We start from the raw sequence: 27815 nt of genomic DNA on the forward strand, positions 1-27815 counted from the left end.
CAAAAGGCAACGGCGCAGAGGGCTGAGCAGACGAAAATAATACAGGTGAATCGATTGTGGCTGACTGGCAGTGCATACATCTCTCTGATATCGTCCCGTCAAAATTTTGGTAAGTTGGATTTCATTTCTCTCTCGCAGACACGTGACGTTCTCTCTCGTGGACAAGTTATAGGTTATCTATCGTAGATCCACCACGTGATAAGTTTCGTAGTATATCCCCACATCTCTCTCTCTAGCTCACATCCCCGTGAAAGGAAATGAGTCTGTTCGTTCGACACTTTATAGTTTTTCTTAATTGTGCTGACTGTGACGGGGTGTGTGTATTATATTCTGTTGCATTCTCCTTTCTTGTGGTATAATTTTTCTTCTAACGCCACTAGTGGTCCCGATAAGTCTCTGGCCGCAGGGCGGGTGACTCGACTTGAACAACGAAAAAATGTGTCTAGTTCATCTGATTCGTCGTGAAACTCGTTCAATTTATTATCGAAATATCCTTGTCGCTTTTTTCTTTTTAGAAATCCATTCAAAGATGGAAAAAAGAAAGAACCGAATGGGAGAGAATGATATCGTGTGAACCGCAAGACAAGCCAACGACCAGCACACGAAACAAAGGGCGTCCTCTGATTCTTTTGGTTACGTTTACGTGATGGTAATTCAATTTGAAAGCAAAAAAAATAACCAAAACGAAAAAGAATTTTCATTTTTCTTCCCTATTTTTGTTTTCAAATGCATTGCCTGATCCAAGTGCCATCTCTGTACAGGATTCAAAGATTCTTTCCAAAGCAAAGATCTCGTTTTTTACCGCTAGATGTCAGTTAAAGCACCGCGTTATGTAAGATAATCGAATTTGTATCGTTCTCCTGATTCTCGTTCTTCATTAATCATTGCTAACTTCTATTTGGAGAGCAGAGACGAGAGGAGAAACGATGATGAATTATGGCGCCCCTCATTTATCATTTTATTTAAATTTCGTATCCGGTTCCTGAGATTCAATGTTGATATCTACTCTCTTTTTGTCGAGTGTCTGTCTATTTGGGTCTACATTTTCCGACTGATTAATTAGATAGTGGGTTTTGTCGTCCTCTAATATTCCAACAATTCTTAAATCATGGAATTCAATGAAGTAGAACGTGCGTGTATCAATGTACTCTGACATCAACTGCCTCTACCGTGAAAAAACAAAGAATAGTTGAGTGCCTGCACGGGTTCAGTTCGAAGCAGTCCCAGAGCGTTTCCGCGGAAAGAGTTCAAAGCGGGAGCATTATCATATTCCATAAATCACAAATAGCCAAAACAAAGTCTAGGCATTTAAACGATCGCTACTCTGGCAATATAGGTCTGTAATATAGGTGCGTAGCGCAGCCAGGGAGAGAGGCAAAGTATTTAATCAATACATTACACTAAATAAAAGAAAAGATAGAAACCAGCAGAGTATGTATCGTAAATTCGACGAGAGAGAGAGACGGGAAAATTGATTCTCCCTCTCCTACTCAGCCAGAAAAAATCGATTTTTCTTTCTAACTGGTACAAATCTAATCGTGCTGCGTGTATGACGTAGTCTTGTGGCTTTAGAGATGGCAGTGGTTTTTCTTCATCTCGTTTCATTCAATAACCTCTGTATGACGACGAAAGCTACTAGTGAATAGATACAGAATGGAGGCCGCCCTGTCCTAGAATCAGCCTCGCTCTGGGTTTTGCCGTGAATTATTTTTGTTTCCCCCCTGTTTTTGTTTAGTCAATTCTTTATTTCTTTTCTGTTCGCCCTCATCAATACGCCGTCTGGAGGTGTGTCGATTTCACCATAGCAAACGAGAGCAAATCGACGGGAAGCGCGAATTTAAGGCAGAGCTCATTTGATCAGAGTGGTATTTGAAAGAATCTTTTTTCTTTCTTTCTTTGAGTCACTTCGATCCGCTCCAAATAAGGATGAAGGCAAACTCCCGATGAAAAACGAACTCCACTCTCGACAAGTCGAGTCGAGGAGTCCTTTATTCTTTAGCCAATAGACGAGCCATCATCTGTCCTATTTTCTTCCTTCTCCGCCTATCTAACAAAAAGCTACTGAAACTACTAGTTTATTGAAAAAACGAAAAAAAGTTGGGACATCGTCCCTCTTCAAAAGTGAATTGAGGGTTATTCACGAAAGATATGCACCTACGAATGATATATACATATAAAGTTCCGTCCGTCGGAAGATAGGATTCTTCTTCAGAAGACTAAACCATTTTTTCTTTTTCTTTTGCCAAACTCTACTGATTAATAACTTCGTTTTCAAGCCAGGGCCAGAGAGAATAATAAAGAGATTTTTCTTTAGTTTCGATGGAATTTTTGATCACTATTTGGGGTTTCGACGCTAGGGGACTGTTACGCAGTAGCATTTTCAGACTGAATAAAGTAACAATCGTCTGGAAAGTAAGGGTCATTGTGTACCGTGTCGTCGTGGACACATCTCTTTCTTCGTTGTAGATTCATAATCTTTGTCTCAGTTACTGGCATTGAACGAAAACATGAAAGAAAAAACAGGGTCGTTGAATGCTACGCCTCAGCATCTTTATTTGATCACCATAAAATACCCCAAATCCGTACAGTGCAGCTACATATAGTTTTGAATACGTAATCCCGGCGGAAACAAGTAAATAACTAAATAGTATAGTCGAAGACCTCTTTGTGGACACAACGGATAACTCTCGCACTTTCTCTTGCATATATAGTACTCAACTCGCTATCGATCTCTCAGTATCCTTTTTAAAGAGGACGCCCGTTTCTTCGCGTCTGTCTAACCCATGGAACTCTAGATCTCTCGTTTCCTATTTTATCTCCTTTCCAACCGTCTTTGCTTTTTGAATAAGTAACATTTACTATTGGAAATGGTCATGTCAATAACATATTGAGAGGCAGGAAATAACGCTTGAATAGACCCGTACGTACCGTCTGTACGATATGTTGGCGTTCGGTCTGACGTATTCGTCGTCGAATCTGGTATTTTTTTTCCTGTCTTTTTTGTGAGTTTGTTCCGTGTTTAGATAACGTTTTACCCTTCCCAATGCTATGCATATAGACTCGGCCTTGCTATCTTAGTTTCTGAGATCTTTCGCAATGTAATAAATCTTCTGTCTATAAAGGCAACACGGTATTGGCAGTATAAACTGACATTTGAATAGAAGCTGCTTTTCTCGACGCAAAGACGCCGACTTTCATGCCAAATTGAACGGTTCAATTTCGCATTGGTAAAGCTCGCCGACGTGAATTTCAAGTTATACAGTCAGCTCATTAATTGCGGCTGCTCCGTTGTCGTTCTTATGCTGGTTAAAACTTGAAAGATATCAAGACAATTTGTGCTTCGTTATTGCTGTCGTCATCTCTTCTTAACTGTCAGGACATTTCAACAGTGAGATTAGAGTGGCCTATCCAATTCAAGAAATGAGTCGTGAATGTTTCATCGGCCTCTGGTCACGTCGGAATTGCATTAATCAAGATTAGTGATTCGTAATCATTCCCGAAAATAGCTGCTAATTCAACTCAAATACAATTTCAAGACAAATGAGAAATGTTGATTGAAACAGAGCAAAGGCCGTTACATGAAATGCGGTCGGAAGATATTAGTTGTTCGTTGTTGACATGTTTGGAATACCACTATACCAGCGTCCGTTACTATTGGTTACCGATTACGTCGACTGCTATTCATTATTCGACAGCACTTGCGCCGGCTGAAAGTCTGAGTTTTGGAAGTTTAGTTATATCAAACTATCTTTTTTAAATTAAATTGTGTCCATTCTCTCATGCATACAGCCCTTCTTGGCATAACTAGAATATTTTCATCAACAGCAAGTACACAAATTTTTACAACTACTTAGAACTTTTATATTATCTGAATCCAGGTGCACCCACATTGTAGCGCCTACTTGCTTACCAATTTACCATGAAATATTAAGTTTTAAAGTTGTACAGACAGATGTTTATGTGTCTGTCATGTCTATTGTGCATTTATGACTTATTTAATATGATGACTGATGAATGTCAATGGATAAAAACATTCCTGTGAAGTGATGCTTCAACATGTGCTTGCACAAGTTTAACGTTTTTAAAAATAGGTTTGACTCTTGTGTTTTGTTCAATCTTTGTGAGATCTCTTAATTCTGATGATCTTAAGAATAATATTTACATATTTATGAATGAAAGTATTCTCAAAATCAAAGAAAAAAAGAAATCTGGTTGCTTTCTGGATCATCATATTACATTATTCAGCAGCCATGCATACAATAGCGATACAGAGTTTTGGGAGGACATGTATCTAGTCCAAAGTTAACTCTTGGCTTCAGTCAGTTCAGTGGCTTTACAAGTGATTAAAATCTGGTTATAGGATTTTTTTTTAATTTTTAAGATTTAAATATACTTTGGTAATATCTGACATCTTATAACATAACCCAAAAGTGTATTTAGAACAAATTAAGTAATTTTTTTTTTCTTTTTTATCAGCAGGAATTCCAAAGCTTCAACTCGCTAAAAGTATGGCGACATTACCGGCGAAATTAGACGCAATTCCTGCTGTTGATATCGACTCTGGTCGGTTTAAATACGTCCTGATTCGGGTGGACATGCAGGATGCTGCCGAGACGAAACAAGAGTACAACAAAGTCATCGTGCGTGGTTACAACTGGGCCTCTTTCCATGGTAAGGTTATCATTAATCTTATGACGTAAGTCTCAATTAAGATCCCACGAAAAAAATGTATCATTCACTAAAATAAGAAGGGAAAAAAATCTCGAGTTTCCATTGCGATCGAATTTTCTTGCGTCCGTGTGACCGTCCCTGTGCGCTGCGCGTTCTGTACTGCGTTGAAGATTTTTGTGTCTTGTTTGAAGATGCGATAATGGAACTAGCTTTTACAATTTCCCGTCTGGCTCTGCTGACTCCACTTCTTCGTTCTGAGAATTGGAATGAGCAAGTAACGGTATTTCTTCAATCTCGTTCAATGGATTTTCTGGGTCAGAAATGAGTAATTTCGGCTCTGTATGAAGTTCGGCGCTGATGGGTCCAGTTTCGTGGGTTTCGGGTACATTTTCCACTAAACCCTTGGTGTTACTGACATCATTTACAGATGAGGCGTTGTTGCAAAAGGGCACAGGACTGATTTGTCGTTCGGGGCTTTGACTTGAGTGAATCGCGTCTTCGCTCGCGTTTTCGGCATCGACAGATAAGATTTCCGGGCCGTCTCGCATCAAAACGAAGGGAAGTTTAGTGGAAACATCGCCACCAACTCCACTGACGACCAATCGGACTTTGACGTAATAAGAAATGTAGATAGCGAAGAAGTGGCGCTCGTTTGGCGCGCTTTTCAATGTCGTCGAGGCCAGCGTCGACGTTAGCCTGTAAAGTTGGCATCAGTAAACAAAACAGAATACCGAATAATGGTGTGCACAGCATAAACAACAAGACGCCGGGTGTTTCACAGTTCATTTGTCTAATTTTAGCGCGGACCCGACCAACTTTATATATCGTTTTTTTTTTTTTTTTTATTTTTTTTTTTTTTTGTATCCCCCCGGAAGAAAAACCAATCATAGTAACACTACGGTGAATCCTCTAACCCTCCCCTGGGACTGCCGCGACTACTACTCGTAATTTTTCGACGAAAGAATTACAGTCGACTGATACACAAAGTAAGAGATAATGTAATTGTAGATAGGAGAAAGCCGATTTGATTTGACCATACTACACAGTCGAGTGGGCTCCGTTGGGAACTCGTCTGCGAAACATAATACGAACGTGACTGGACGTTACCAGCGACAAATAAAGGGCCACAACTTGGTCTTGTTTGTAGTTGGAATATGTGTCTAAAAAAAAATGGTCACGTACCTTCCGTAGCGGTCTTCGAGTGCTACCCAGTGTCGGCCTCCTCCATTTTCCATTAAAGTTAAGCAATACTTGCGATCGAGTGTGTTTCCCCCCGTCAATGGGAGCCCATCCATTTCCTCCGAAACGGCGATGGTATTTTTGAATTTCCCGTTGGAAAACATAGTAACGTCGACATGTTGAATCGCTCGAATCTTTCCATTTTCGATTGGGAAAATATCAAGTAAATTTTAAAAATGCAATTAGATTTTCAATCACATTCTCCTATTGGTTTTCCAACCATTGAAGACGGGCTTAATTCATTTCAATGAGAAATTTGTAGCGAATAAGAGCAGGGTAAAAGAGTTAAGTGAACGGAAAAATAGGGGGAGAGGAGAATGAAATATTGTACAGTCAGTACCTGGATTTTCTTGACAATGCGGGACGATCGATTATGGATGCGAAGGCAGACGTTGATGGGAGATCCTTGAGTGTACCATTGACGATCAAGTCCAACTTCAACCTTGAGAGCACCCTCGCGCAGTAGAAAGTGCTTGTCGAGCCGCAATAGAGGTGCCTCCGTTTGCTGGATGTCCGTCGAAGCGTATTGCACCAGTCGGATGGCCATGCGAATTTGGCTCCGTCGCTGTGGTTTCTCCTCGATGCTCTCGGCTAGTGTTCCCATTGGCGGGGCGACATCCCATTCAACAAACGGGTCAATAAAAGCAGGGCGTCAACGTCAGTGGCAACCGTAAGGGGAGAGACGGAAAGAAAGAAGGAAAGAAAAAAAAGGAGAGTTCAATTTGGAATTCAGAAGACAACAGGAAAAAGGGACCGGGAATTTCAAATCAAGCTTATCGATCGATTGGTCTAAAAAGAAGTTGCTGCTCCGCTACTCCGCCTCCGTTGATCGAATGCGGCAACAAAAGATCTTTTGGTACGGCACAGTGAATGAGAAACTGGATTGACTTGCTGAGAGCAAGGATAGAGAAACCTCGACAAGGATTTGGGTGGGGTCGACACGGACGCAATCAAACCGGAACTGGGAATCAGAATCCTATTTTCTGTTTCTTTTTCTTTTTCCTAACGCGTTCTGTACGTCGATAAAAAAAAAAGAAAGATGCCAAATTAAGGTTAAGCTGCTGTGGGTGGGCTAATATTTGGCCGGCGAAGCGAAATGAATGGCCATCACCTCTCTCAAGTCGAATTGTCCGTTCATCAAGTCTGGCAGCAAGCCGAAACTTTCGTGTGATGATTACGGACACACATGACTAACATTAGCGATTTTCCTCAACAACGGTAGATAATCTCCTCTTGTGTGAGAGTCGTTTGCTTTGCTTTTTGGATGGGAGGTGGTTTGGTTTCTGCATCACGGCTTCTTCGTTAAGTGATTGAAGAACAACGACCGCCTAATTCTCTTGAGAAAACAGGTCCTTGATGGAAGACGGATTCGATTAGGACTAGCTCCCCCCCCCCCCCCCCAACAGGCTAGGTTTTCTTCGACTTGATTACGCTTTTAACCGACCGTGTAGCACGTGACCCGTCCCTTCCGGAATCCTACTTTTCAAGACGAGACTCGCTCCATTTCGTTTACAATGGTCACGTCATACAGAATTCGTTCAAGGGGAAACGTTGCTGCGAATTATACTTTACCAGTATAAATTCTGAGATCGTAGTTGATGCCAATCGCGGCACCTCGGTACTCTTTTGCCGGCAGAAGACGGACCGAGGCCGGAACGGAGTGATTCAGTTTCAAGTTGATGAGGTGAGCATTTGGTCCGAGTCGCTTCATCAGCACTTCCTGAAAATAAAAATAAAAACAGGATTCAGTCGATACGTCACTTTCCCCAACGTCCGTCGTTATTGAATTTTTTGATTTTTTATTTAAGTACCTGACATTTGGTGAGCGGTTGAGGAAGTGGAGCTCCTGGTAGGAGCGGATAAATTTGCTCGACGCACAGCACAGACTCGTTACTGAGTTTGAGTCCCATAACTTCCTCGTCGTCGCGACCGTAACGAAATGTCAACAGGATTTGAGCAAATATCTTTTTTTTTTTCGTTAGGCCAAAGTGAAGCGGACGGGAAATTTTCGAACGGTCCGGAACAGTTGTAAAAAGAAGATTGGCAAACAGAAAAAGAAAATAGAAACGAGAGAATAGTCATTGATGGAATTGAATATCGTAGAAATGTGACAGTTTGGCCATTAGTGATTATTCCACAGTAAATATTGAAAGGGAAACCCAGAGTCCATTAGTGCTTAAAGATGAATCAAGTGAACTCGGTGGGTGTAGTAAAAGCAATCGTTACTCTACCCCTTTAGAACTTGGGTCTAATCATAAAGTATCTGACGCGTATGGGTCCGCTCCCTAATGCAAGGTGGAGAGTATATAGAGACTAGGAATCCGTTTCTCTATTATCCAGTCCCCCCCCCCTCCCTACTTGTTATGATACGTTACATGGCACGTAGCGTAATGGAGTGGATGATACTTTTCTGCACCACTTAATACTGTGTGTCAGTGGCTTTCATTCTTTTCCCCTTGCGTAATACCTAGAGAATCGACAAGGCCGTCGTCTAGTCTCGCTGTAATCAACAGAGGAGCTCGACTCGGTATTGAAAATCGAAAGGGAGATAATATCGGAAAAAGGGCGTTCCATGACTTATAAGCATTCGCGGGATTGGAGGGAGATTTTCAAACCGAAATAGGTATTCACAGACTCCCATCATATTTCTTGTCCTCTTAGCGTCGAGTGGGAAATGCAACAAAAGGACTAGGGGGATTTAAAAAAGGCTTCATCTCCGCTTCATTCTTCTACATTTCTATTGACATTTGACGATGTTGAAGCCAACAATAGAGGAGAACCACCTCTGAAAAATGGAGAGTGGAGAGCGAAAAGCAAACAATTGTGCGTTGTGTTGCTGTCTGCCCGGGAGTCTGCCCCGGAGAATTTTAATCGAAATGAATATTCATTCATTTTTCATCTGAATCTGTACCACAGATATGAGTTTGCGCCCTCTACTGCTGGCATGTGATGTTACCTAACCATGCATAGACTACCATCGATCTTTTTAAGTTTGAATAGACTAGACGCGACGCATATTTACCTTTTTGTTGCGCACTTCCTCAGCGTCGGCGGTGATGACGGCGTGGAGTGGCGTTATGGTGTCCTTGGTGATGATCAGATCACGGTTGAGAAGGTAGAGTACCAACTTCCCATTGGTTGAAACCTTCTTGTACACCCTTAACTCGGAAGGAAAACAAGTGGAAATAAATGCCTGTCTCATTGTTAGCTGGGCAATCACGGGACTCGTTATGTAATCATTATAATGGGGGAACTTCTGAAGTTAGGACGAGATTAAATTTGCTCAGATTCTCGCCATGAAAGGAAATCGATCTCTATTCGTATTTGAAACGTTCAATGAGTGAACGCATCCGCAGAGAGCAGCAAATGCGGTGGGCGGAAGGAATATATAAAGGCCTTTCTTTTTTAATATTTTGTTTTTTCATCAGAATGAGATCTTACAAAAAAGCTCTGTGAACTGAACGACATCTTGCTGGCATAAAAAAAAAATGCAGTCCTAGAAATAATTGGATTCAAATTGTTCACCTAACCCAACTGAAAGACGTGACAAAAAAGTAGTTTTCTGGCTGATTTTCGTTGCGTCTCCCTCTTGATTCTTGAAAGTAGCTTCGTTAAGTTTTGCTTGACATCCACTTTTCGCTTTTCTCTACCGTATTCTCTCGCTCTTTCCTTCCCTAATTAGGATCATTTCATTTTCCCATTGTATAGGCTTCATATTTCACCAGTGACGTCCAGTCAAAAAGGAAGGAAAAAGACATGCACGTCATAATATTTAATTTATCTGGTTGTACCATACCTGACTCCGTCCGTATCTGAATCGTCAGTACAAGTAGGCAGCGTTGAAGGGCGTTTCGGCGATGCACAAGGAGCCGATGCTTGTAGCTGCTGGCTGAGTCTATCCAGATTGGCGTCTGTTGCAATGTCTTCGGCGCCAGTGATTGAAATTGGTGCTTCTTGCAGACTTTTCTGTCGTCCATCACAGTCGAGGGTGTTTGTTGGCAGGTGTCTGGGCTCGCTTTTCGTTTCAGTTCCATTAATCAGCTTTTCCGTCTTGTCGTTTGTCGGCACGTCGTTGCAGTTACTCTATCAAACAACCAAGCGAAATTTTTTTTTTTTTTTTTTCGGGATCAGATTAGGTGATAAATAGCTCATTGGCAGCCGAAACTAGGATTGATAGCTCTCTTCACGGTCGCCTGTGTACACTACAAGTCTAAAGGGAAAAGTTTTAAGGCTACTGGTGGCCATCGCTAGCAGTTTTTATAGCCTTTCGTCATTGTGGGGTACATGGGATGAAAGCAACAAAAGAGGTGATAGTATCCAAATAACATTTTGTGACAGTCGACAAAGGAGCCGGGAGTCACGCTTTTTTAGTTTTTTCTTGAGACGCAATTTGACCACTGGGTCACAAAATGGTTTACGGCTCCTAGTCACACGACTTTGACCACCGTCTGGAAAGGAGTAAGTGCAAAGAGGAGGGGTTTTTACCTGTTCGTCACCAGCTGTGGGCCAAGTGTGGCCAGCGACGACATCACTGGTTGGAACGGTACACGCCGACACAGGATCTGACGCGTTACAGGGCTCTTGAACGCCTCCGACGACGTTAGTCGCTGCTGCACGGGCCGCTGAATTCTCTTCCTCTTCGCTGGCCGTCTTTGAACCAGACCGAAAACGGCTGAGTAGAGTCGCTCCGGCGAACTTGCGCAACCGTCCCATTTGATGTTGCTGATGACCGGACATGGATAGCTCGGCCGGTTCGCCCGACTTGTTGGTTGGTTGAACCGGCTGGTCGAAATGCTTTTGCGCCACGTTAGCGGCGGAAGCACGGAATCGATTGAAATTGGGCAAATTCGAACGATTGGGTCTGTTGTGATTGTCGAGAATGAACTAGCGAAAATTTCACGACTGCATTCCATGAGACGCACTTTCACCACGTTCGACGACGGCCGCTTACTGACGGCACCCAGCCAGTAATTTTCCTTACATCTCTTCGATGTAAGACCTTCGACGTCGTGGAAGCGGCTCCCCCGTTCCCGCCCAGTTTGTGTCTCGGCGCCTGCGCACCTCCAATCCGCGATCAGCGCAAAAAAACTTTCCTTTTCAACTGAGCTAACATTTGTTCCTCGTTTTTTTTTTATGGATTTCATCTCCATGACTTTGTCGGGTCGTGAATCGTGTCACGAATCTGATCGCTAGGTTGAAAATAACATTCATGACAGGAATGTGGTGAAAATACATTCGAAAAAAAAGAAAAAGTTATCAGATCAAAATGCAGTATTGATCCTTCATTGATTGAATTGTCCGCCGCAACGGTGCCAATGGAATTCTTCTCCTTTTCCCCAGGCAGGACATGTGATTGAATTGTATCGAGTTGTCAATTCAGTTTACTTCATCTCAATTTGCCTGAACTGAACAAAGAGATTTTCATAAGTTGAAGATTTTCATCATAACAAAATTGGAGCCAAATAATTTCATTTTAATTATAAGAAAGTGATCCTTCTATTCCATCTCAAACTTAATTTGAAGTTTTTCATTAGCGTCTTTCTTTTCTTTCTAAAAATGGTTGTGTTGTGAATACGCTTAGCGTAATTTATTTCCTGCTTCATTTTATTAATTCGGTGCCAAGTGCCAAGAGTGAATTAGTCTTTTAGATATGCCCTGACATTACTGTGTTATTGTTATCCTGCACGCCGAGTTGCCACGCGCGGTTATAATCTCCGCTGCAGCACGAAAATGTCATTTTGTTGCCGGCGGTTTATCTTTCACACCTCGTGTGTAAATTTTTATTAGATGAGACGACGTCAAGGAAATGGGGCCTGGTCTAATTGGAGCGTGTTTTTGTTTTTGTTTCATCTCGAGTAGTTTTTCCCGTCTTGACAGACACGCAAGGCGGTGGTCGAGCAAGTACTACCCCGCAACCTCCTTCGCTTGATTGGAGACGGGTACGGTACAATGGGGAGGGTGGTGAACAAGTGTTGTGTGCTGGTACTAAGGAGAACAACTTGTTGGTTAGTCAAGGAGAATATTCTGCTGGTCGATATAATATAAATATGTTTTCACTTTCTTTTTTTTTGCGCCTGGGTGTAAAAGAAAGAACACAAAAATAGGAGCGGCGTGGACCAGCGGATCCTTAATGCGGTCGTTGTCTAGGTGATGTCTTTGATGACGACGTTGATTGGACGATGGCGTCTCTATTTTCGGTGCTCAAGACTTCTTTTTGCCCTTCTCTCCTATCATCTCCTTTTATGTCGCGGCTCGCTCATTATCCAACTTGTTGTGGTGAAGCGGCTATCCGGTCATCATTCTGATCATTTCTCCGTCTCGACATTTGAAACGAAGAATCTCCCAAAAAGAAATTGCGTGCCCTCAAAAGGGATCGCAATAATTATCCGAACGCGGATCAAATGTATTCGAATGCACGCGCGCATAAAACGCACGAGAATAGCAGGAATGTTTCGCCATGGGTTGTGCAGTTGTGCTCTCTCTCGTCCATCTTGCACTTTAATGTTAAGTCTACGACACAGACTCACTCACTCACTCCTTTTTCTACCTTTGCAGCTGACATTTACGACAAGGTGCAAGAGGAATTGGAAGCGGTTGGTTTCGACACCGAGTGCCTGGGTGGTGGCCGCATCCTCCACGACCCGTCTAAGCGCTCCATTCAAGTCTACGGCTATTCTCAGGTTTGTTATCAACTCGCTTTCATCATTTTCAATGACCCAAATGTCCCCCGTTTGGAATTGGAATTTTCTATTCTGCTTCTGTCTCATTCGCACTCTACTCTACTACTCTTTTCATCCGCCTCTCACCAGTTTGACTATAAGCCTCATTACTGATTTGAAAAAGACTGGTAACTTGGTTCCTGTCATTTCAAGCTCCGCACTTATCATCTTTGCACTTAACAGAGGGCCAGAATCGACAATGATGAGAGCGCCGGCCGACCCATTCACAAATCTCGTTAGAACGGATGATTCTCCAATAATTGGTGTTGGCATTAGTATGTTTCGGGGAAAAGGAGAAGAAATGGGAAAAGAAATTGAAATGAGAGATGAAAGAGTTGAGGCAATTTTGAGCAAAGCGGAAACTGAAAGGCATATTTTCTATTTCTGACGGAACGAGACACCACAAAACCCAACAGCTATTGATTTTAATTCCAAGTTTCAGTGATGGGGAGACTCTTGATGGGAGTAGTTGAATGAAGCAAAAAGAAGGAGTCTACTGACTTATTTGTCTTCTCATTTCGAAGAGCTCGTCACCGTTTTCGAACTATCGATCCTTGGTCTATTTCCATCCGCACTTGAAATCGAGACGAAAGAAACGGGGTAGACAAAGACGTTTTTACAACTCGAAAACCGTCGAAAACGTGTCGTATCTTGTGGGCGATAAAGTGAATTGGAAAAGCAGCGACATGTTCCGTTAAAGCAATGGAAATATTTTGGGAACGAGCGTGTTTCCGCCTGAATAAACACTGCAACGCAAGGGAAAAGAAAAGACACGCCTCTAATAAACAAGGATTGGAACTTTTGTAAGGCACGGGTTTTGCGGTTGATAAATATTTACCTCCAGGAATCGAGCGACCGCTAAACAGAGGCGCACAAACAAACTGCAGAGATGAGATATTTCCTAGAGTAGTCGTCGTCGTCGTCACGAGTGTTGCTGTTACAATTCTGTTGATTTGTCTTCTTGTTCTCCATCCCCCACATCCTTTTCTTCCTCCGCATTGGTCCGCCCTGGGAAAGAAATTGTACGTTGTATCTTGTTTCCTTGACTCGTTGACTAACTCCGCCATTCTGTACGTATATGCGTCTAGGGTTTCGGATTGGCGGATCATGCAGTGACGACTGAACTTCTCAAGGCCCGCTACCCAGACTACGAGTCCATCACTTGGACTAACGAAGGTTACTAAGCCTCCCTCCTCTTTTTTCTCCCCTCCATCTTTTTTCGTTTTTCTCCCTCCTTCTCAATTTCAATGCCCCTATCCCAGTGTTGAAGAAGCTGTGAAACTATGTGCAGCATCTTTTTGGAGACGGTCACTAGAGGAGAATAAAGAAACAAAAAACGAGTGAAGAATAAAGTTAACAAAATTGTGTAAGACAGAAAAGACAAATTTGTTTCCGCCAACATCTTTGGTTTCATTAAGTGTTGGTTGCACTTGAGCGTCATCTATTTGACGTCATTCGACGCTGTTTAGTCTGTGAAGAAATGCATCGCGTGTGGTTGATCTCCGGAACAATGGACACCATTCTCCTGGTCGTCGTCTTGTTGTTGGTCGCTACTCAGCCGGCGACCGCATCCTCGCTGTCCTGCCGCAACGAGGATGGACAACCTGTCGACTGGTAAAAACATCCATTTTCCTAACTTGTTTTAGATGTGTCGGATACGCTGGCGAATTACCCACTTTGGGAATGAGCGGGGGTGATTGACGAGGTCCACGGTTTCGCGACGTACGGATGGATCTCTCTCCTGCTGGATTTATTGGCAGTCTGGCCCGCCTCTTTCACGCTTCGATGATGACAAATCCCTCAGTATTTCGTTTCGTCAATCTTTTATAAGCACACCATCGATTTCTCGTCCTCCCTTCAATAGTGGTATGTAATGATCAAGGGATAAGAGGCTTCTGAAGTTGCTTCAAAACAGTTTTTTCCCACAAAAGTAAACAATTTCCCAAGTTTGGTGAATGGCTGACGGATGGACAGTTCCCTAACTGTCGGCTCATTATGAATCTATTGGACGAGTTCCTTTTAGAATAGTATGGCGCCCTCCCTTTGGTGAGTCGAGAAAAAGTTGCAACCGACGTGAGACAATGGGAGTAGACACAGTCTGGCTATCCACAATTTATTTAGGCTAGACCTCAATTTACTTACAGGTTCGTCTTGTACAAGTTGCCATCCAGCAACAGCGGTGGGCCAAAGGACGGGCGAGCCTACGTGTATCGGACATCTTCCAGCTCAACCCAGGCCGGCAGCGCTTGGATCTCCTCTGGGCAGGCGATCGATTCGCCGAGTTCTCTACCCGGGCAAACCCTGGAACCGATCTACCATAGTCCGGTGAGTTTCACTTGAAAAAAGCCAACGATTCTTTTGTCTTATTCTTCTCTCCTTAATGAAGAAGGAACACCTAGTCGGGGATGAAGAAGATAATCAACGATTACTGCTGATGTACAACGACGAATTCCCAAATGGAACGAGCAGCGAAACATCCGCCCACGCTAAAGGTGTCGTGGCGTTCGACGGGCAAACCGGCTTTTGGTTAGTCCACAGCGTACCGCGCTTTCCTCCAGCTCCCGATGGAGGACCACCAGGGACTAAAGGCAATTACTCGTATCCAACCACTGGGCTTCGCTACGGTCAAACGATGTTGTGCGTCAGTTTGCCACTCCACCAAGCTGATCTTATTGGTAAGTGGCGTGATCACAGAGTGCACATTTTACTCTGGCATTGGTTTCTATCGTGTTTCACGCACCGTACATTAAGTTTGGGGTCCAAAATATCAGACTCACGGGCGTGAGTGTGTGTGTGTGTTGAAGACGTTAGAACCCGTGAAATAGGTTTCGCTCTCACCTCGAGGCTATGAGAATTCCTGGCAACTTGCGTGATTTCCGCCAGTAATCGATATCGATGCTCAAACTTGGAAATGGCAAGCTAGGATTTTTTTTATTTTATGTCCCACTCTAGACAGCGAGTAGTTAATGGGAAAGGGAAAAGTTCCGCTCCCTTGAATTAATGAGTACATGCCATACTGCCATAAAAAAATATCTCTTGATGAGGAATAATAATGACATTAAAAATAAAAAGGGAAAAATCGCCTGAATGTAAACATCACGGATGATTGGAGCTTAATTATTTCTACCCGTTCGCCTAAGATTTCAGATTGGGCGATTCTCAAGTAAAAAGTTTAAAGACTCGGCTCTTGCGAAAACAAATTCTGTGAATTTCACGGTCGAAACTCCACCGCTAGTTTCTGTACGCGAAGAGCGGATGGGATAAAACAACGTCGTATATAGCAACTGAAAAATCTTAAAATGATGATGAAAAATAATGGAAAGTTTCAAATGTACTGTGAGCAACCTTAGTTGAAAAGAAGAAAGCAAGAATCGCTAGTTGCTCGGGTGTATCATTAACCATCTCGCAGGCTACGCGACGCCCTTACTTTGTTGGCGTCTGGTATTGATTAATAATGAGAGACAGCCTTGCACTTATTAGATTTCTTCTTCATTAAAATAATGAGAATAAGAGGGAAATCCCCTAGATGGAAACAAGTTGAATCTCCACCAAATGTTTGTTGGAGATAACGCTAGATGATTAAATTGCTAGACCTTCTTTCATCCGGATCTCATTTCCAATTTGAGTGATTTTGAAAGCCGTCATTTTGTAAATTGGAAAAATCGAGGGAAGAAGATATGCAGCGGTTAGTATTGAAAATGGGGGAAAATAGGGAAATCTTTTTTGTACGGTCGGATTGGTCCATCTTCAATCGACAAACGATCGATCAGATCACACACGCAGAGCGCTTTATCGGGACGCTCCGTCTCCTCCGTCTATCAATTTTACTCTGTCAAGCTCTTTTCCTCGGAGGGTAAGTTCAAAAGCAGAAAAAGAAAAAAAGAGGAAAGAAGGCGGAATTTGCTATTCACAATGTCTCTCCTCCGACCGTTCTTTGAAGACGAGCTCAGAGTGGAAAGCTTTGCCAATTCATTTTTCTCCGTTGTATGCCTGAAATCCGCTTCTTTTTCTTCTTCATTGGATCTGTGTGGTGGCATCTGATATTGTCTGTGTGTGTCGCCGTCCTGATTCTTGTTTCTTTTCTTTCTTTTTTTTTTATTGCTCCAGGGAAACAGCTGCTGTATTACCATCCCTTCGTCTATCATTGGAACGTTTCGTCTGCCAACAAAGAATGGATCCAGATGCTGCCTAATCTGGCGGCTGTGGCTGGAGGAGCTCACATCACTCAACCACCCTGGTCCCGCTCCACTCAGCTGTTGACGTCGGATCAACTGACCATCACCAGTTTTGCTAAATCTCGCCAATTCGGTCTAGGTAAGTCTAAAACTTCGTAATAATCCTCATTAATAATGGGATAGGTTTGTAGAAGGTCAACAACAAAAAATAGATAAAGCCTCCTTCCTGCTGATCAGTATAGCGCTGCGTGCTTGGTAATATCGAGATTTTGACATGCTATTCCAATCACGCGGGAGCTGCGCAGTCGAGTATAGGAAAATGGGAGTGGTCGGGGAAAAAGCACAGCTTTCTCCCACCCGTTGCCGTCCGACTATGTACATCAATGTTTGTTAGGAGCATTAGGAGTATTTTTTGCTAATGTGTTTAATTCATAAATAAATGACTTTGTGTTATGATTAAATTTATCGATCCCCAACTAGATCTGTACGGGGATTGGATGGCGACTGCGCTCCAAAGTTCTCTGTACGTGGAAACGTGGACTAATGGACAAGGTCATCCCATGCCTTCTTTCTGCTTGAATCGCACTTTCACGTACGCTAGTATTTTGAAATTACCGGGGCAATGTCTTTCATAAGTCATAACATCACTATTATTTAATAATAACGGGGGCAACCGTATTTCGGTATTTGTTATGAAAGAAGACGCTCCTACAATCACGTTTACTTTTTTACCTTTGAACCTGTTCACGGATGTTGACAGAGTGCAGAACATTAAGCAGGTGCACCTGAGTGACGGCCAAGCCTTCCCGTCGCACAGTGATCACAGCAAATGGGCCATTTCCAGTCGCCAGGAGAAACCGTGGGTCTGCATCGCCGACATCAATCGCATGGTGCGTGTACACGTATTGTATAGTGCCCTTTCTTTCTCAAGTTCTTATTGATTCAATTTTCCCGCCTTTTACCCTCGCTCGCCTGCCTTACGTGCACTCCAATCTTTTTACTCCCGCTTCTGTCACATGCCTGAAATTGAGTTGACAACTAAAACAGAAAAAGAAATTCCATCCGCCGGAGTACAACAACAACAACGACATGCGAGAAATTTAAACGTTTGATGAAAAACAGAGCTAGACGGCCTCGTAATGGTTGTTTCTTTTGGCTTGTTTATTTTAATTATTTATTTTTCATTAAATTTTTTTTTGTGTGTGCGAAAGCGAGCGACTCTATCGCGTATACGTATGTAAGCTTGTAACCTTGTTTATAATTCGGTCGAATTCGGTTCTACTTGGTTTATTATTTGTTTTTGATTTCCGTCTGTATGTCTTGGTCTCACCGCTCCATGTCTCACCGGTGTTTATATACCACGGATGAGTAAAAAAAAAGAGCTCCTGCCGTTGCTCGGTAACCGGCGACGAATTCGAGGGAGTAAGCTGAGCTGGAGAGAAAGAGGAGACAGACAGTAAAGGCTCATAAAAGAGCAAAGAGCTATTTGATAAGATTCCGACTGCTACATTTTCCGTGAGTTATCTGATTTTCTCGGCGTCTCATCTTATTTCTATCCACGTCAACTAAAAGTGCCGTAGCACTCAACTGAGGATGAAGGAAATCTAAGAAGACGAAACAAAAAATAAAATAAAGGGAAAAAGGAGCAGCAGAAGCAGCTTTCCATGTTTGGCTGGTTGTCATACCAACTATCACGTTGACGCGGTTCTCAACGACATTATTGTGAAAATCAAACAGATCGATGAGAAATACCTCGCCAATGTCCTGTGACGCATGCTGACGTCTTCTCCTCTCTTTGGCTTTTTCTATTTCGTTCGGGAGACATTTTGAATGAATAAAAATGAGAGGAAGGTAGAAACTTGGAATTCGATTAAGCGTAATCTTTGATTATTTGATCAGTTCAATGTTTTACAACGATATCACCATGGAAACGAGTGGTAATTCTAGTTTGTGCATATTCCACCTTTAAAAAGCGACCCCACAGTGACACAGACAGTAATTTACTATGTTTCCTTATTCGTTTCATTTCGATTTTTTATTATTTTTTGGTTATCTTTTTTTATTATTATTATTGGAATGACTTTTCATCCATATTGGTAATGGAATTTTCTAGCTGGATTGGTGATCGTGCGTTTTTATATTTTATAGGATTCCCAGCGGCATCGAGGTGGCGGATCGCTTTGTTTCAGTCAGCCTGAGCTGTGGCGTGGGCTCGACCAGGCTGTCAATCAACTGGAACCTTGCCCACTTTCATCGGCTTTCTTCTTCTCCGTGAATAGGAAGCTCACAAATACTATGAAGAAGAAAAAGAAGAAGCAGAAGAATCAGGTGACGCAACAAGACCTGTTAGTATAATACGCGTAGAGTATAGGTTGATTCACAAAAGAAACTTTCAAACAAAAGTTTGCGACTATTTTAAAAGCTTCCGTATCCTACAAGCTTGTTCCTTTTGGCCCTTCCTACTTGTACTAGTTTCTTAATATCTCTCCCTGTCTCCGTCTGACGTCATTGGGGGGCCTACAATAACTTTTCTACTCGACTCCCGAATGTTTCAATCTGTACACTTTTCCTTGCTGCAGACTACTATCGTATCATATTGCAATTCCTCTCTTTACGATGGAACTCGTCCTTATTATCTCGAGCCACTTTGTCTTTCCTCATGACAGATTTCTAAACCAATAAAGTCAGCCTCCGTAGTCTTTTTTCCCCGCTGCCTTGATGTGCACTGCACAGAAGGGAAAATTGGTATTTCGACACTGGTTAGCGAGCAGCAGTAGTCCTCCTCCTTGCGATTTCTCTTTCTCCTACCTCCGCATTTTCCTAAGGTATACAGTAGATGCTCTCTTATTGATCGCTTGTAGGCTTCTACTTATGCGATCCTTTAAGACCCGGTCCGTATGAAAAGTAGTATGTTCTGTTATTGTGCTTTTAGCTCCGCTGATATTCAGGTAAGTATGAGGTGCATCTGGGTGGATAAATATCCCATTTTTTGCGGATTGGCAGTGCGGGTCGCAAGTTGAATCCCAAGTGATGAACCAACCCGGGTGCATCCTTGCAGGCGTGGTCTCCGCCCATTCGTTTTCGTTCCGTAGTCGCCCCGTTTTGACGATGGAGTCCGCAGTATTTTCTTTTCTCCCCGTTCTCTTTCGCCCTTCTAAATGGAGCAGCGTCTCTCGGACGACCGTAAAACAAAAGCATTAGCTAATGCTCGTCGACTCTAAAAATAGGCATTACTCTCTACTACTATAAATATTAGATGGAAAAGAGAACTTTAAGAGTTATCTGGTAGGCTACATTTTCTACCACTTTGTTCAACCCGGTTTATTGAAACTTTAGCAGGAAATCGTTTACGTTTTGTTTTCGACTTTACTGGAAGAAAAAGAATGAACTGTATCGTTTTAATAAAAGAAATGGTATAAATCCTGAATGAAGAAGTTTTTGGTACCCCAACTGTTACTGGCTGTGATGTAACGCGATTCCTCTGGGGGGAAAATTTTTCACGATACCAACAGGCACCCCTTCCCACGCTCTCCGCCCTCAACTTTTCCCGCAATGTCACACAGGCAACGAGTACATCCTCTTCTGTATTTTGTATCCTCGACATTTATCTTTTGCTTCTTTATTTCTCGATTCTCGATTTATTCGTTTCTTTTATTTCTTTCAAAGTGCGCGCTCTTTCAAATCCTTCCGGTTTTATGTCTGAGCCTTTATTTACAACTACATCCGACACGTATGACATGATGGAGAATCAGCTATTACCGATGGAAATCCTCTTTTGTGTTTACTCTATACTAGAGACTAAATGCACATCCTTTTTTTATAGTTCATCAGATTGTATGGCGTTTAGTTTTTACAATTTTCTGCCTAGAGGCTATTAATCCCGTTGTTGCGCCGTTGCAAACACAAAAAGAAGCTCTGTCGCGTGACTCAGCGTTTTTTTTTTCCCGTAGTTGATGACAAAGAGCGACCGTCGTCATGCAAGGACATGAGACGCAAAATGCCCAGCCAGTCATAACTCGTGCCATCTCGTGCTGTCGGTCGCGATTGTCGGCACGAGCTATGAGGTGATCGATCGTCGGGTGTGTGTAGGTCTTTCCTGCCTCCGCCGTCCTGTTACTTCCTTGAGCACGCACACATATTCCAGCTCGTAGGGACATTGGAATAAGCCTTATACCACAGCGGCGGACTATTCCTCTCTTATTTCCTCATTCTTGCTTTTATCTTTTCTATCTTGGGTTGCCCGGCTTGCTCCACCGTCATCCCTCCAGCTCTTTGCTGAAACTGCGGCTGACGCTCTGCTCTTTGGCTCTCTTCTCGCTTTCTCATCTTTATACGAAAACAGGTCCCGATCGATGAAACGTAACACACAGTGGTGGCCTTCGTTCTCTTTGCCCCGTCGCATCTCATACGCCACTTTATAATGCTTTGGAGCTTTTGCATCCGTGTTTTCTTCAGCGAGAATGGTACCGTAGGTAGTAGGTCATTTGGTCTACCGGATGAATTTTTCAGTTTTCTTTCCTCCGCGAGCATCGCTGATGTATACTGGCGCATTCAATCTTCTTTCTGGATTTTCATTAAAGTCCAAAGTATCAACTCCCACGGACGATCTTGTGGTTCACGTCCTACCGACTCTAATTATTTAAAGTCACTCTGCAATTCATACCTTGACTGTAACCGTAAATAAGAATGTATTATGCAATGCTCCTTGAAACGTGAATACCCTATCCGCCTTGGCACTACCCCACATTCGATCGATCGTTCGTATTTTCCCTCATCTCTCTCAGAGTCCATTCGTCCGATCGAGTACCAATAACTTCATCGGATTGCATTACAAGGGTTATTAATTTATGCATAGTTGGTCGTCTGTGTGGGAAAGGGGGACGAGTACATGAATTCTAGAATCACGATTGTATTTCATTGTCGACTGTTATGATGATGTAGAGAATATCAGTAACTCTGGTTCTCATCTAGCCAGTAAAATTGTGGAAGTTGAAACTTCCGGTGGAAAAAGACTTAACTTAGACAAAGCTCGTCAGAAATGAAATACCAATCGTCCTGAAATAATAAACTAGCCCGAGTACTGCTGCGCCAACGCATCACAAACTTTGAAACGAAGTAACATGATTTAACATTTGTCGTGTGCACCATTGACGCACGAGTCTTTCCCGAGTGTTGGCCTACTCTGAATATTTTTCTCTGAACGGTCGCATTTATATAACCTTCACCCTGGTTGGTTGTATAATTAATGGTAATTTTTTTAAACGAATTCTCATTGCAGTTTCTCATTTTTCATTATCTGTGTAGATTAGCAAAAAAAAAAACAAGACTAAAATTCTGTTATCCTTCCTTGATAAATCATTTTAGGTTTAGCCGATGTGCCTATTCAAAGCCTTGCGTTATTTGCGTAGTCAAAACCAAATTTGAGTAGCGCTTCCGGCATCGATTGCTCAGTTCAGTGATTATATAATGTTGAAGAGGGGAAATGATTTTAAGATGAAAGAGTTGCTGAAATTCATCTAGAAAAGTGTTTAGCCGTTATTGAGGAGATAAAATTTCCCTCCCACATTAGCACGGGAGAATGAAATCAGCATTTCAACTCTGTCGGTCGATTTTTATCGCCCCCGCGTCTTTCACACATGTTTTCCCGACACTATCAGTTTTCCCATTGAAGTTTCAAAGCGCGTCCAGCATGGGCGTTTTCATGAAGGTAACGATGCTGGGCTAAAAGACGGACAGAAAAGGATATGAGGGCGATCCAAAAAATCCAGCTACTGAAGCTGCTAATGAGGCACCTCGTTCTAGACATCCTGAATAGAAAGGATATGCTCTGCGTCGATGAATTCGCAAGCTTGCAAGGAGTGCCTGCAAACTGCATTTCTAAAACTTTGTTTGAAATGACTGTGTATGTATGTAAACCGTTCATATACGTATAATAGTTTTCGTAGAACGGGGGGGGAGGGGGTTTAGATATGCTACGCGCAGCTTTACTATTCAGTTGTTGTAATGCTGATACGCCCCCGCGGACGGTGAACGACGTGAACGCCGTTTGTTATTCATTTGCAGAATTGATCCAGTCGTGAAAACAAATCCGCTTTTTTGTTATATGTTGTGGGGGGGGGACGCGTATGTTCACCTAATCTCAACGGCGATTCCTCCGCGCAGAAGTAGCAAGAAATCTATAGTCTACGAAATGTTACTATGTTAATTCCAGCAGTGACGATTCTTCTTGGAATTATTTGCGGTGGCGCTTTCTGGAAATTGTGATTAATGTTTCCTTGGTGAATCGATAAGCAGAGTTGCATTCAACTACTGCGCGGACTTGTTGAATTTCAAAATATTGACGTAAGAAAATGGATATTCAGTTAACAAACCTTTCTGTGTGCGCTGTTGCAGTGACCGATGTATCGATTGGCGAGCGTGGTATTTATTTATTGTAGCACAGTGCACTCAACTGGCCGTCATAATGCGCCTGGGGAGTTCTTTTAGAATGCTGACACTGTGCTTTGATTCAAGAGTATACCACTACTACCAGACCATCATCGAGATTGGAGCACACGACTGCTTTTGTTCCCTTTGCCAAGCTCTCTTGGATGTTCAAGAAGTAGCCTTTACACTACCCACTGAATATATATAGTGCTATAGCGAAGTTCTCTAGCCAAGTTTGTATAGGCCTAGTGGTCTACATAGTCCAGTTGACATCGATGTTTACTAATAAGCAGGTTCCCGAGTTGTTTGCGAGTACTCTATTGCCTACTAAATAGAGCTCCTGCGCAAATGTAAGTGACAATGGCCTCCGTCAAATTATTCATGACTTGATTGTCTATATTGCTTTACATAGAGAATGAATGCATACCTTTAGGCTGTGATATATACTGTACATAATCAGAGAGGCACGTACTATACACTCCGATAATCATGGAAATGGTTTCCGATGCGGGGGTTGAATTAATGAGTTTCCTGCGTATTCTGAAAGTATCTGCGGATCAAGCCAATAATGTTCACGTATCGACCGCAGTGATTATTGTTTGCTGCCGCAGCAAGATCTCCGATGTGCGTCCTTATATACGCACTATCAAGAAGCAAGGATCGATAATGGGATTACTATTTTCATTACTCGTACAACAGTACACAGTAGTCACGGAGATGTATAAAATATCAGAGAGAATGCCCGAACATTTGTTCAGTTTCATCAGATGCATACTTTTTGATTCCACCTTATTCTCTCATTTCTAATAACCGCTGCGGGCGTGTGAAGTTACGTATATTGCGATTGAGATTTCGAATCGTAGTTGGCATATCCACTATCTTTGAAGGTTCTCTCGCCAGATCGGAAACCAATAATACTTCATTTCCTCGAATACTCAGTTCTTCTCGGATGCGATCGTTGAAGCGTCGACGAAGCAATAACTTTCATAGTTAGCGGATGAACGCCTTCGCTGGGTGGGCAATCAATCCAATGCATGCGTTTCCTTTATGGTTTAAATAACAGGACTTTCTAAAATATTTAATAATGCACAGTCAATCATCTCTCGAGGCGCATTTTCCTTTGAGATTAAAGCGGTGAATGAAACGAGTTAGAAAGCTAGGCCCTTTTTTGTCAGTTATCTAAATTCTACTTAGGTGAATATCTCTGTTGCAGCGTGTGATATTTTTTCGTTGGGCAAAAACTAACTATAAGTTGACATGGAATATAAACCGGAAAAGTTCCTACTAATAACATTGCTGCCTAATAAGATGAAGCAGACCGGGTTGATTACCTGGAGTAAAATGTTTTACGATTTAAAGAGCGCGCGCCATCTCTATTAGTTTTTACTTGGCATCAATTACGTTTAGACAAAACTCTGCATGGACAACAATAACATCTGTACTACCTCGATGCTGACGGGGGTTTCTCAGAAGAACACAACTACCGTAGCGAATCATATTAGTTTTATGAAATGATTTTTTGTGTTAGCGAAGCAAAATTGGCAATAAAAGCTTTACAAAGCTCCCCCACGCACTCACACTGGCGCCACTTGAAAATCTCGGGATATAGCAGACGAACTTTGTGTTTATTATTTTTGTTGTGACGATTTGACGGAAATTAGGCAGTTGACCAATGAGATTTCGAATGGTGTCAACGTCAACTCATTCTTGAGCGTTTTATTCGTTTCCTTTCATTTCAATTCCATTTGCTGCCCGATTGTGTTTTAGTTGGATTTATCAAAGTGTTTCTAATGGAGGCGGGGTTTGGAGTAGTAGAGTAATTTTTCCTAGCCATGTCAACAGATCTTCAATATAGAAATGATTGGAGTTTCAGGAAACTGTGCCTTTGTTTGTCAAATTCTGATCATACCACTAATTGTTCTGCCTTTAAACCATCCCTGTCTTTCACTTTTGTCAACTTGGGGTGAAGATTTCCAACTTAAATATTCACATTTCCCGGAAAGCCTGAGACTAGAAATGGTCAATGAAACAAAAAAAATGTTCTATTTTGGATACGATAATTACATGAATCTTGCCTTTCCGTTGGATGAGCTCAACCCTATTCTATGTAGTGGAAGAGGACCAGATTATGATAATCCGTACAATGCACATTTATTTTACAATTTATATTCTGATGTGACTAAATTTTTTTCTCTTTATTTATTATCCAGATCAAATATTAATATCAATGATGTCCTGGGAAACTACTCTCTCACTTTGATTGATTCCCTGGACACCCTTTTGATAATGGGAAATATCTCTGAATTCAAAAGAGCAGTCAAGCTTGTAATTGAAAATGTCTCTTTTGAACAGGATTCTACCATACAAGTTTTTGAAGCTAGCATTAGGTAATGAGAAACTGACAGTTATTTATTGATCAATAAATGCATTCAATGTATATTACAGACTCTTGGGTGGTTTACTGTCAGCTCACCTTCTAATCATAGATAATTTCAAATACCTGGGTGATTTGGAACTTGATGATTATGACAATGAATTATTAGACATGGCCCATGATCTTGCAGCCAGATTGTTGCCTGCCTTTGATAATACAAAAACAGGAATCCCTCATCCAAGAGTAAGCTGATGGTCCAGATGGATTTATAAATTTCAGAATAACGTTGTTACTGTTTTTGAAACGTTAGGTGCATTTGATTAACGGTGTTCCCGTTGAGGGAATTACTGAGACCTGCACGGCTGGAGCAGGGACACTTTTAGTTGAATTTGGAATTTTGAGTCGGTTAATCAAGGATCCCGTTTACGAAAATTATGCCCGAAGAGCTGTCAAGTCATTGTGGGATCTCAAAAACAAAGACACAGGCCTTTTAGGTACTAAAGCTTATTAAAGATAATAAGTTGTCTCGTCACCAATTCATTTCTGCTTTGATTCTTCAACTTCAACTTAGGTAATACCCTGGATATTCAAACAGGACAATGGACTGGGCAGTTAAGTGGCATTGGAGCTGGCATGGATTCATATTATGAATATCTCTTGAAGTCTTTTATATTGTTTAATGAACCAGAAGACCTTGAAACATTCCAAAGTAGTTATGAGACCATCAAAGCTTACTTGAGAAAAGGGTAACTATTTCTTAAAAATTGTTTGTTCCGTGATCGGTTATTCTTTATTTCGCTTCTTATTGTTTCTGTTGAAAGCCGACAAAAATGTAATGATGGTGATGGGGAGCATCCAATATATGTCAACGTCGACATGAAAAATGGAGCAACCTCGACCACTTGGATTGATGCACTTCAGGTAAAAATATTCAAGTATTGCGTTCTTTCGAGAGATGACGAGAAACTCTAAACTGTGCTATTCATAGGCGTCCTTTGCTGGGCTTCAGGTATTATATGGAGATGTTGAAGAAGCCATTTGCAGCCACGCTTTGTATTTCGCGGTTTGGAAAAAATGGGACGCAATACCCGAACGATTCAATTGGCAACGCAAAGAGCCTGATGTTTCGTTCTATCCCCTGAGGCCAGAATTTGCCGAGTCCACTTATTTGCTCTATCAGGTATGCATTACCTTTTCTGTGAAGAATGTCTAAAGATTAAGTGATTTATGACATTTACCTGCCACTAGGCAACCAAAAACCCGTTTTACTTGAGAGTTGGCCAAGCCATACTTGAAAGCCTTAATCTCTACGCTCGAGCGCCATGCGGATATGCAACGCTGCACAGCGTCATTGACAAGTCACAGGAGGATCGAATGGAGTCTTTCTTCCTGAGCGAAACCTGCAAATATCTATATTTAGTATGTTCTTTTAGTCTTACCATCGCATCTCATTCTCTCATAGTAAATGTTTTGCTCAGCTCTTCGACATTCATCATCCAATCAACACTAATGCGGAAAGGTACTTGTTCACCACAGAGGGACACGTCATCCCAATCACTTCCGCTTTGCGCCCTTTCAATTGGGATGGCGATGAAGTAGATAGTCACACAGGGAGATTGTTGCCCTCTTCTCGATACAGTCACCGACGTCATGCCTCTCGAGTGTCCGATTCAGATGTGGTCGCTGTGCCGAATAATAGCACTCATAGGGTTGTAAGTATAATAAAACCACTCTGAGTATTGTAAATTCCATTCATTTCCTATTTTTCGATGCATAGTGCTCTTCGGTGCAATTAGAACATGGCTCTCTTCCGCTGAAACAACGCTACCTCGTTCAGTTATTTGATACCATTGGAGCTGAATTATAATGGTGAATTGATCGATTCTTATGGATTAAAGAAAAGTGGCTTAAGTAATAGGTTTTGCCGTTTTGGGGGTCCCGGTTTTTTCCTCTTGAGATCCAACAAAGGATCCAAGTATAACGTTTGTTTGTGATTCCATAGTCTTAGAGAAGTCTTGGCCTTTTATGAAAAAAAAAAAGAAACCTATTTAATAAGCTCTTTATATACAGATTGAAATACAAATTGAATTTATTGTTAAATGCCAAACATTACAAATGTGCGTTTTGATTGCTACTTCAGGCTTTCCTATTTCAGCCAGTATTATTTGTGATTTGGGTAAACCCCGTAGTTATCTTAAAATTCAAAACAAT

General features: G+C 42.0%; 4 protein-coding genes and 2 long non-coding RNA genes across 11 annotated transcripts in view; 3 read left to right on the forward strand and 3 right to left on the reverse strand.

Annotated features, from left to right (window-relative positions):
• Window positions 1–13995, forward strand: LOC124188457 (14 kDa phosphohistidine phosphatase-like). 4 transcript variants are annotated; one of them, XM_046581103.1, is made up of 4 exons: window positions 1–109; window positions 4477–4671; window positions 12466–12590; window positions 13718–13995. In XM_046581103.1, exons 2-4 carry the CDS (start codon window positions 4509–4511, stop codon window positions 13811–13813), a joined length of 384 nt encoding a protein of 127 aa, XP_046437059.1. In that variant the 5' UTR covers window positions 1–109; window positions 4477–4508; the 3' UTR covers window positions 13814–13995. The 4 variants fall into 4 exon arrangements, with proteins under 4 accessions (XP_046437059.1, XP_046437060.1, XP_046437057.1 ...); XM_046581104.1 differs by having other exon boundaries at window positions 17–109; window positions 4480–4671; XM_046581101.1 differs by lacking the exon at window positions 1–109 and adding an exon at window positions 3672–3828.
• LOC124188447 (phosrestin-2-like) lies at window positions 4191–11310 on the reverse strand. The gene is made up of 8 exons (XM_046581081.1): window positions 10396–11310; window positions 9707–9993; window positions 8933–9068; window positions 7722–7874; window positions 7483–7630; window positions 6251–6501; window positions 5854–6044; window positions 4191–5367 (listed from the first exon to the last, which is right to left on the reverse strand). The coding sequence occupies exons 1-8, from the start codon at window positions 10645–10647 to the stop codon at window positions 4884–4886; spliced, it is 1902 nt and encodes a 633-aa protein (XP_046437037.1). The 5' UTR covers window positions 10648–11310; the 3' UTR covers window positions 4191–4883.
• On the reverse strand, window positions 12561–14908 carry LOC124188460. The gene is made up of 3 exons (XR_006872360.1): window positions 14772–14908; window positions 13468–13637; window positions 12561–13375 (listed from the first exon to the last, which is right to left on the reverse strand). It is a non-coding gene; the product is annotated as an uncharacterized LOC124188460 (long non-coding RNA).
• On the forward strand, window positions 14110–19500 carry LOC124188451 (deoxyribonuclease-2-alpha-like). Of its 3 annotated transcripts, XM_046581090.1 has the most exons (8): window positions 14277–14495; window positions 14561–14675; window positions 14774–14954; window positions 15016–15304; window positions 16737–16943; window positions 17285–17396; window positions 17565–17694; window positions 18953–19500. In XM_046581090.1, exons 2-8 carry the CDS (start codon window positions 14659–14661, stop codon window positions 19157–19159), a joined length of 1143 nt encoding a protein of 380 aa, XP_046437046.1. In that variant the 5' UTR covers window positions 14277–14495; window positions 14561–14658; the 3' UTR covers window positions 19160–19500. The 3 variants fall into 3 exon arrangements, with proteins under 3 accessions (XP_046437045.1, XP_046437047.1, XP_046437046.1); XM_046581089.1 differs by lacking the exons at window positions 14277–14495; window positions 14561–14675 and adding an exon at window positions 14110–14243; XM_046581091.1 differs by lacking the exons at window positions 14277–14495; window positions 14561–14675; window positions 18953–19500 and adding exons at window positions 14110–14243; window positions 17852–17948.
• On the forward strand, window positions 19449–27704 carry LOC124188449 (ER degradation-enhancing alpha-mannosidase-like protein 1). Its single transcript, XM_046581086.1, has 10 exons — window positions 19449–25368; window positions 25441–25617; window positions 25676–25847; window positions 25915–26098; window positions 26176–26350; window positions 26426–26525; window positions 26593–26784; window positions 26853–27023; window positions 27083–27316; window positions 27382–27704. The coding sequence occupies exons 1-10, from the start codon at window positions 25088–25090 to the stop codon at window positions 27469–27471; spliced, it is 1776 nt and encodes a 591-aa protein (XP_046437042.1). The 5' UTR covers window positions 19449–25087; the 3' UTR covers window positions 27472–27704.
• The window catches only part of LOC124188461, a 458-nt gene continuing 204 nt past the window's right edge, over window positions 27562–27815 (reverse strand). The window contains exon 2 of the long non-coding RNA XR_006872361.1: window positions 27562–27797. This is a non-coding gene — a long non-coding RNA (uncharacterized LOC124188461). The remainder of the gene's footprint in view (window positions 27798–27815) is intronic.

This window comes from Daphnia pulex, chromosome 2, assembly GCF_021134715.1.
Source record: "Daphnia pulex isolate KAP4 chromosome 2, ASM2113471v1".
In the NCBI taxonomy this organism is placed as follows: Eukaryota; Metazoa; Arthropoda; class Branchiopoda; order Diplostraca; family Daphniidae; genus Daphnia; species Daphnia pulex.